Source organism: Lepidothrix coronata, unplaced genomic scaffold, assembly GCF_001604755.1.
Source record: "Lepidothrix coronata isolate B3197 unplaced genomic scaffold, Lepidothrix_coronata-1.0 Scaffold147, whole genome shotgun sequence".
In the NCBI taxonomy this organism is placed as follows: domain Eukaryota; kingdom Metazoa; phylum Chordata; class Aves; order Passeriformes; family Pipridae; genus Lepidothrix; species Lepidothrix coronata.
This window is the reverse complement of record NW_016690327.1, coordinates 1,488,684-1,496,962: the sequence shown is the minus strand read 5'-3', so window position 1 is coordinate 1,496,962 and position 8,279 is coordinate 1,488,684. Positions and strand designations below refer to the sequence as shown.

At 68.1% G+C, this 8,279-nt stretch overlaps 2 protein-coding genes across 2 annotated transcripts in view; one reads left to right on the top strand and one right to left on the bottom strand.

Annotated features, from left to right (window-relative positions):
- Positions 1 to 2,797: 2,797 nt before the first annotated feature.
- Positions 2,798 to 6,616, bottom strand: LOC108503859 (probable beta-D-xylosidase 2). The gene is made up of 14 exons (XM_017828255.1): positions 6,398 to 6,616; positions 6,169 to 6,329; positions 5,912 to 6,071; positions 5,614 to 5,784; positions 5,442 to 5,533; positions 5,193 to 5,350; positions 5,009 to 5,112; positions 4,690 to 4,914; positions 4,479 to 4,564; positions 4,188 to 4,324; positions 3,935 to 4,024; positions 3,599 to 3,807; positions 3,261 to 3,467; positions 2,798 to 3,144 (listed from the first exon to the last, which is right to left on the bottom strand). The coding sequence occupies exons 1-14, from the start codon at positions 6,614 to 6,616 to the stop codon at positions 2,857 to 2,859; spliced, it is 2,307 nt and encodes a 768-aa protein (XP_017683744.1). The 3' UTR covers positions 2,798 to 2,856.
- A 1,457-nt stretch (positions 6,617 to 8,073) lies between these two features.
- The window catches only part of TRAPPC3 (trafficking protein particle complex 3), a 6,104-nt gene continuing 5,898 nt past the window's right edge, over positions 8,074 to 8,279 (top strand). Inside the window, exon 1 of the mRNA XM_017828425.1 lies at positions 8,074 to 8,222. The gene's annotated coding sequence lies outside the window, so the exon portion shown is untranslated. The remainder of the gene's footprint in view (positions 8,223 to 8,279) is intronic.

The window sequence follows — 8,279 nt, the reverse complement described above, 5'->3', positions numbered from 1 at the left end:
CCCCCCTGCCCCGGGAACCGGCAGAGAACAGAGGCCTCTCCCGCCCCCCGGGCAGGAGCATCGGCCTCAGCTCAGCCCCACTCGGGGTGAAACCCCTCCTGGACTGCAAGGATCGGGGATGGGCCGGGAATGCTGCCCCGTCCCTCCCCAGGCAGAGGCACAGCCAGGACAAGGGGGTATGTGGGCAGCACCAGCAGTGGGAGGAACGCGGCTTCAGGCTCTGAAGGGGCAGCAGGAGCCAGGGACACGTCCTTGTCCACCACGTGGCCAGTGTGCTCTGGGCATCCTGCACAGTGCCCGGGTTCACCGGGATGTGTGGATCAACAGAGCCAGTTTCCTGCAGGCAGCACCCATCAGAGATGCCTGTTTTGGGGATGATGTCACCATAGGCCAGGAGATCCCCTGCCACTCATCCTCCCTCACCTACCAGGCAAACAGGTTTCCCAAAATCCCAGCCCTTTCCTCTGGAAGAGTATTCCCCTGACTCAGAAACAGGGAGCTCCTCAGCAGACAGGGTAGCCCCACTCTGTGATGCTGCAGGGGTGACTCTACACCCCAAATCACTCCAAAGTCTTCTCACCTTCCCACAGCCCCCAGTCCTGTGCCCTCTCACCCAGCTCAGCCAGAGCAGAGGCTTCCTGAAACTCCTGGAGCCTCACCCGCTGGCTGACTCCCTGCCAGGGAATGCTGCTGGCCAAGCCCTGGCTCTGGGAGCTGGGCACCCCAGGGAGATGGCAGGGAACAGGGGTGCAGTGTCCCAGTGAACTCACAAACCCAGGGGACACCCCAGGATGGGGAAGGGGAACAGCCCCACTCTCACAGCTCTGTGGCTGAGCCTCCAAGGGGCTGCAGGAGCCCCACGGTCCCTTATTTCCATGGCACACAAAGGACCTGGCAGAGCAGGGCTGGAGCCACCCCATGACCTGCTCCAAAGGTGTCCTTAGGTGGCTTCCAAAGCCCCTTTCCCTGGCAGGGCCATGTCCCTGTGGGTCCCACAGCATTGCCCAGAGTGGACAAACATCCTGAGACTCCAGGACAGCCTGGCACTGAGTCCAGCCAAGCCTGTGGTCCTTATCCCCACAGCAGGGCCAGCCTGGAGCAGGGGGCACAGTGGGGAAGGGGCAACCATGAGCGTGGCCATGCTCTGACAGTGTTCCCAGTGTGGGCAGAAGCACAGAGGACTCATGGCCGCCACACCAGCCCAAGTCAATGGGCTTATACAAGCAGGGCATCGACCAATCGCTCCCTGGAGGCAGAGCCCTGCTGGGTCGGGGTTCCTGGGTCCAGCCCCCCCAGTCCTCTGGCACTGGGAACAGCCACCCTCCCTGCGCTGATGGAAAATCCAATGAGCTCATGATGAGCACTGTGCCCAGCCCCAGCAGCTGCACGTCCCGGCACTCCCCGTGCTCCTCACCCCGTGGCCTGGGGTGCAGCACTGCCATGGCTCCCTTGGGCCAGAGTGGGGAGGGGGCTGCACCCCGCGGGCTGGGTTCCAGCCGTGGTTCTGGCCTCCTCAGCGTGCCCAGCACCCGGCCCTGACGCTGCTTGTGGGGACCCAACGGGCTGAGCACCCCAAAGTCAAAGGACAACTGCAGACACAGCCCAGCCCTGCCGGTGTGAGCTGGGAAGCTGGGAGCAAACAGGGATGAGGATGGCAAACAAACCCCCCCAGCACCTCTGGGCAAAGAACCGCGTGGGACACCCCATCCCACTCGCTCCCCACCCCTCTGCCCCCACCTCTCTCCTCAGCCCCAGGACTTTGCCCTGGCCACAGGCTGTTCCCACCCTGCTGCTCTGTGAAACTGTGGCAACGAGGGCTGATCTGAACCCCTGTCCCCAAAACACTCCAGCTGACCCCCACCAGCGCTGGGGCAGTGACCCAGCAGGACCCCAGGGGTGAGTGTCTGTCCCTGTGTCCTGTCCCAGGGTGCAGCAGGAGCCCGTCGCCAGCAACGTGCCAGGGCAGCCACCAGCCCACCGGCATCTTGCCGTGGGGCCACACCGTGCCTGGTGGCAAATCCCGGCTGCTGCAGGACAGTCCCCCCTGGGTGCCGGTGACAAATGGGCCAGCGATGGGCTGAGCCCTGCCCTGCCCTGCCACAGCCCGCGCCCGCCCGCTCTCTAATTATCCCAAGCCGCATCTGTAATTAGTGTCCTGATGTCATGGGGTCAGGCCTGGGCAGCCCCACGCGCTCCCCGCCACCCCCACCTTGGCCTCTGGCCCCAGGGCTGAAGGAGATCAGAGTCCTCCAACACCATCCGGAGGAGTTCCTGCCTGGCTCCGGCTCCCTGCCAGCACTGCCTCAGGAATCCTATCCCAGCCCTGTCCCACAGCCCCTGAGCTGCTGTAGGGTTGGATCTGTCCCTCTGACCAGCACAGGGCTCGGTCGCTCCCACCGCTGCACCTCTGCCCTGGCTGTACCCTGCCAGGGACAGATCCTGCCCGCACAAGAGAGAGGCCAGTCCCTACCCTCCCGAGCCTCCCAGGGCTGCCAGTGACCCACTCCCTCTGCACAGGGAATGCGCTGGAGCAGCCCAGCAGCTAAAAATAGAGCGGGAGGCACAGGCATGTGCGGCCACGGCACACGCTGCCCGGCCACTGCCTGGTGGCCTATGTGGGGCATGGGCAGGGTGTGGGGTGCAGGGGGTGGGACAGGGATGGCACCAGGCAGAGGAAGGGCACTGTGGTCCTGCTGCAGGAGGATCCCAGCACTGCGCCAGGGGGACAGAGGGGAGGAGGCCCCACGAAGCCACCGCGGAGCACCAGCACTTTATTGCAGGGCAGACGACCCCCGAGCTCCCCGTGGCACACCTCGCACCCCTTCCCTCGGCCAGCGCCCCGCTGCCACCACACCGTCAGCACCCGCGCAGGGGCCGGGCCGTGCCGGTGACGCCGAACCGCGCGCTCAGCACCTCCGAGGGCGCCCGCGTCCGCTGGCCCGGCTGCTGCCCCCCGGCAAAGAGGGTGAAGGTGCCAGGCTCCAGGAGCCAGCCCTGCGCCCACACCGCGCGCTGCTCGGCCAGCACCTGGAAGGACAGTTTGGTCTCCTGGCCGGCCGGCACAGCCACGCGCCGGAAAGCCACCAGCTGCCAGCGTGGCACCGGCACGGACGACTGCTCCCAGCGCAGGTACAGCTGCACCACCTGCCCGGAGGGACAAGAGTCAGTGCCACAGGACCCCCCGGCAGCCCCCTGGCAGGGGAGAGCCAGGGCACATCCGTGCCCGTACAGCCAGCTCAGTGCAGAGCAGCCGTGCCCACCTCCTCGCCGTCGCGCGGCCCCGTGTTCTCCAGCACCACAGACACGGTGAGGTTGGCACAGACAGGCAGCACCGGGGGGCTCAGCACCAGGTCCCGGTAGTGGAAGGTGGTATAGGAGAGCCCGTACCCAAAGGGGTAGAGCGGGGCCTCCTGCCCGTAGTACCGGTACGTCCGTCCCTCCATGGTGTAGTTCTCCATCGGCGGCACCTGAAGGACACGGGGCAGTGGAGCAGGGCAGGGCTGGGTGGCCATGGACAAGCACCAGCCCTGCATCCCACCACTGCTCTGGCCACCGAGGCAGGAAAGGGCTACAGGTGCCACCAGCACCCCCACCTTACCTGGTGCATGCCTGCAGGCCATGTGGCCGGCAGCCGCCCGGCCGGGCTGGCCCCCGCCTCGCCCAGCAGGACCCTGGCGATGGCCAAGCCGGTGGCCTGGGCAGGGAAGAAGCAGGCCAGGATGGCCCCCACACCGTCGTGTGCCTGTGCCCAGCCCACGTCCAGGGGCCCCGCGTTGAACAGTAGCAGGATTAAGGGGCGCCCGGCAGCTGCAGGGAGGTGGCTGTCACTGAGAGCCCTCCAGTGGCACTGCTGGGATGGCTCCAGGGTGTCCCGTGGATGGGCAACACCTGGGAGGGCTGTGGCCCCACTCGCTGGGCCCCACAGAGCCCCTACCTGCCTGCACGGCGTCCTGCAGCAGCTCCAGCTGGTGCCCTGGCAGGGACAGGTCACTCCGGTCCTTCGCCTCTGTCTCCACATCCACCCCTGCGTGGGGACAGCCAAGGGACAGCCCCTTACACCCACCCGGGGCACTGCAGGCAGACAGGGCAGAGGGACACTGCCCACCTCAGAGGGAGCTCACGGGCACCCCTTCTCTCCCAGAGCACTCCCCTTCCCCTGGCAGTGCCCACCGGGTGCTCCCACCTACCTGTGCCCAGGCAGACCACCACCACGTCAGCTGCCCCCACCGCCCCCACCACCTGTGCCCGGGAGTACCGCCAGCACCGGGGCTCGCCGCAGCCCGCCGCGAAGCTGACGTTGGCCCCCAGCGTCTCCAGCCCCCTCCTGTGCCAGGGAAGAGCAGAGGGGAGAGGGGCTGCTCTACCCAGGTTCAGGGCACACTGGGGATGCCCCCCCAGCGAAGGGATGAGCGGCTCCAGCAGCGGCCTCAGGCAGTGCCCAGGACAGGGGAACACGAGGTGGCACCGCGCTGTCTCACCGGGGAGTGTGGATGTACTGAGGCTCTGGCACCGGCGCGTAGTCCCCGAACAGCACCCTGGGGTTGTCAGCGAAGGGACCCACCACCTGCGGAGGGCAGAGGGGTGATGGTGGGCACTGGCAGCCCTGTGCCACCTGTGTGAGCGGGGTACGGAGCCAGCAGCAGCCCCTGGGTCACCGTGTCCCCCTGCCTGCCCCGTGCAGGGGCTCACCGCGAGGCGCTGGCCGGGCAGGTCCTGGGCCCGCAGGGGCAGAGTGCCCCGAATGTTCTTCAGCAGCACAAAGCTCTTGACAGCAGCTTCCAGCGAGAGGTTGCGGTGCTCAGGGCTCTGCACCACGCTCAGGTCCAGGGCACTGTAGGGGTTCATCTCTGGGGGGTCGAACTCCCCCAGCCGCATCCGCGTGTAGAAGAGGGGCCGGACTCGGTCACGCAGCATCTGCGGAGACCCCAACCCCAAAACCTCGGTTGTGCTTGGCAGGGACAGCCCGGGCTCCCTGCCCATGCCCCCAGCCCTGCTCCCCTTGGCTCACCTGCAGCGTGATGTTGCCCATGGCCAGAGCCTGAGGGATGTGCATGAAGATGTTGTTCCTCATGCCATAGGAGAGCTCCAGGTTGCAGCCGGCGTTGACTGAGGCTGCCATGCCGGAGAGAAGGGAGAACACCCGTCACAGCCGTGGGATGCCCGGGGACCCCACACCCAGCCCGTGAGCTCACCGACTGCCGTCTCCAGGAAGGTGTGTGTGTAGTGGTGCCCCAGCATGATGAGTTCCAGGGCCCCCTCATCGCTCACCACGTACCCCTCGAAGCCCCACTCGCCACGCAGGATGTCTGTCAGCAGCTTCTTGTTGGCACAGGCGGGAACACCGTTGATCCTGTCGGAGAGGGGATGGGGCAGCCTGGAGAGCCAGGCACCGGCCATGCCATGGGCAGCCCAGCCCATGTGGCCCCCACCGTGCTCCCAACCTGTTGTAGCTGCACATGAAGCTGAAGGAGCCAGCACGGACACACGCATGGAACTGGGGCAGGAAGGTCATGCGCCAGTCCCGCTCCAGCACCTGCAAGCGCCGCAGCAGAGCAGGGTCAGCACCTGGAGTGTCACCTGCCCTCCTGCCACCCCTGGACCCGCCGCACTCGCCTTGGCGTCGAAGCTGAGCCTGGATTCGGGGATGTTCTCAGGGCCCCCGTGCACACTGAAGTGTTTGCAGCCGGCGCTGGCCTTGATGTAGCGGGGGTGCTGGCCCTGCAGCCCCTGCACAAAGCTGCGGCCCAGCTCCCCGCTCAGGAACGGGTCCTCCCCGTAGGTCTCCTGGCCGAGGTGCAGGCGGGTCATCACCGAGACCCCCAGCCCCATGTCCCCACTGCCATGTCCAGCTGGTTGGCCATGGTCCCGCGTGGCCTGATCCCGGCCAGGGGCCACCCCCCCCCATTGGCACCTGGTTCCTGCCCCACAGCGGGTGTCTCATGATGTTCAGGACGGGGCTGAAGCAGCTGAGCCCGGTGTGGTCCCCGTAGCGGCCGGTGGCTGCGAAGTCGTTGTGCTTGGCTCTCACCTCGGTGGCCGTGGCGTTGGCCACCCGGTAGATGAGCTCAGGGCTGTGGGGACGGCAGGGGGGTGTCAGGAGGAGCGGACGAGGGGGGACCTGTCTCACAAGGTCACGTCCCACACCCCCGGGTGCCCCGGTGCCCGTACCTGAAGGTGGCAGCGAGCCCCAGCGCCTGTGGGAAGGCCGTGGCCCACCCAGGTGCCTCGGCATCGCCCCGGAGACACTCCGTGTTCCAGTTGTAGGGCGCGATGCCCAACCGCGGGATGGGGGGCGCGGGGCCGTTGCGCATCGCTCCCCCCCTCGCCACCTGCGGGGCAGCGGCGCTGAGCGGGGGGTCCCGCGGGGGTCCCCGGGGGGGTCCCGCCGCCCCCTCACCTGCAGCACCAGCTCGGCAGGGCTCAGCCGGCCCAGCAGGTCGTCGAGGCGGCGGTGCCAGGGCAGCGCGGGGTCCCAGAAGGGGAAGGGAGGCGGCCGCGCCCGCACCGGGCCCGCGCACAGCGCCGCGCACAGCACCAGGACCCGCAGCGCCAGCGCCGCTCCCGGGCTGGTCCCGCACGGCATGGCCTGGCCCGATCCCCAGGACCCGCACGGCATGGCCCGGCTCGGCCCCGGCGATGAGCGAGGCGGAGCGGAGTGTGGCAGAGCCGGTCCTGCGCCCCCGGACGGGGCGGAGCGCGGCGGGGCGGGACGGGACGGGGGTCCTTGGGCTCTGTCGGGTCCCGGCCGCTCCCCGGACCGATCAGCTGGATGCGTCAGGGTCTGTGTTTGGGGGCGGCGACCCCCGAGCCCCGCGCAGCCGGGCCCCGCCCCGAGGACAGGTCGCGGCGTTCCGGTTCCACCCGCCCCCCCCCCCCCCCCGAGCATCTCCCGTCTGCGAGCAGGACCCGGCAGAGCTGCCCGGCGCCGCCAGACCGGCTCCCGGTGCCTCTCGGCTGCAGCGGGAGCTGCCCCACCTGGGAAGGGTCCCCACCGGGCGTCCAGGAGATCCAAGGAGCGAGGTGCCAGCAGGGATGCCCTGTGTGCCCCACGTGCCGCCCAGCTCAGCTCGGCGGGGCACTGCCAGGGACTCCTGCGGTGACCAGGGACACGGTGTCTTCTTAGGCTGGGTATCAGAGAAAGGTTCTTCCCCAGAGGGTGGTTGGGCACTGACCAGGCTCCCCAGGGCAGTGGGTACAGCACCAACCCTGCCAGAGCTCAAGGAGCATTTGGACAATGCTCTCATGGACAGGGTGGGATTGTTGGGGTGTCTGTGCAGGGCCAGGGGTTGGATTGGATGGTCCTTGTGGGTCCCTTCGCACTCAGGACATTCCATGATTCCACAGTCTCCAGTGGCCACCAGCACACCAGAGCCACTGTGGCAGAGAGCACGAGGTGGCACTGGGGGCTGGGAGCAGGAGGGGAGCTGGCACTGCAGGAGTGGAGACGGGGAGCACAGACATCCCATCACCTCCCTGGCACGACGGAGGTGCCGCTGGCAGCCCCCCAGCCCGGACTGACCCCGCCGTGCCCCGGTGCCAGGCCCGGTGCCTCTCCGCCGGCACAGCCCGCGGTGTCCCGGGGACGCGGCCATGTAAGGCAATGCCCGCGGGCCCCCGCAGCCCGGCCGGTCCCCGCGCTCCCGGCCCGGCGGGGACAGCCAGCCCGCTCCCAGCTGCCGGATTCCTGAGCAGCCGGCGGCGCTGGGGGGGTCCCTCTGCGCCCGCAGCACGTCCTGACCCCGGCACGCAGCCCCAGCCGAGCCACTCGCTCAGGGACAGGTCTGGAGGAGAGACATAACGGAATGAATAAATAAACAGCAGGCGGATTAAATTAATACATGAAAAATAAATAAATAACGCCAGGCAGACCCCGTCTGTCCGTGTTCCGGGGGCTGTGCTGGCTGGGCAGGGTCAGGGAGAGCTGGGTTGTTTCAGAAGCATTCCCTGCAGTCCCTGGAGCCCAGGCCAGGCTGGTCCCCTGCCGCGTTCCTGTGGAGCCGTTTGTGTCTCAAGGGCAGGAAAACCTGCCCCGAGCAGCTCCTGCTCCTGCAGCCCGGGGCTCCTGCAGCCCAGGGACACCCGCTCCCCTTTCCCCCGGGTCCAGCCTCTGCCAGAGCCCCGAGCCAGCCGGGAAGGAGCTGGAACAGCTGCCCAGGGCAGCGGTCACAGCCCCGACCCTGCCAGAGCTCGGGGAGCGTTTGGACAACGCTCCCAGGCACAGGGTGGGATTTTGGGGTGTCTGTGCAGGGACGCGAGCGGGACTGGGTGGTCCTGGTGGG

Bases quoted from the DNA above. Each gene is read 5' to 3' on its own strand.
- LOC108503859 (XM_017828255.1), bottom strand. From the start codon at position 6,616: ATGCCGTGCGGGTCCTGGGGATCGGGCCAGGCCATGCCGTGCGGGACC. The intron at 6,330-6,397 runs GTGAGGGGGCGG...GCTGCCCCGCAG, and splicing joins CTGCCGAGCTGGTGCTGCAG to GTGGCGAGGGGGGGAGCGAT. The intron at 5,785-5,911 runs GTGCCAATGGGG...CACCTCGGCCAG, and splicing joins CGCTGTGGGGCAGGAACCAG to GAGACCTACGGGGAGGACCC.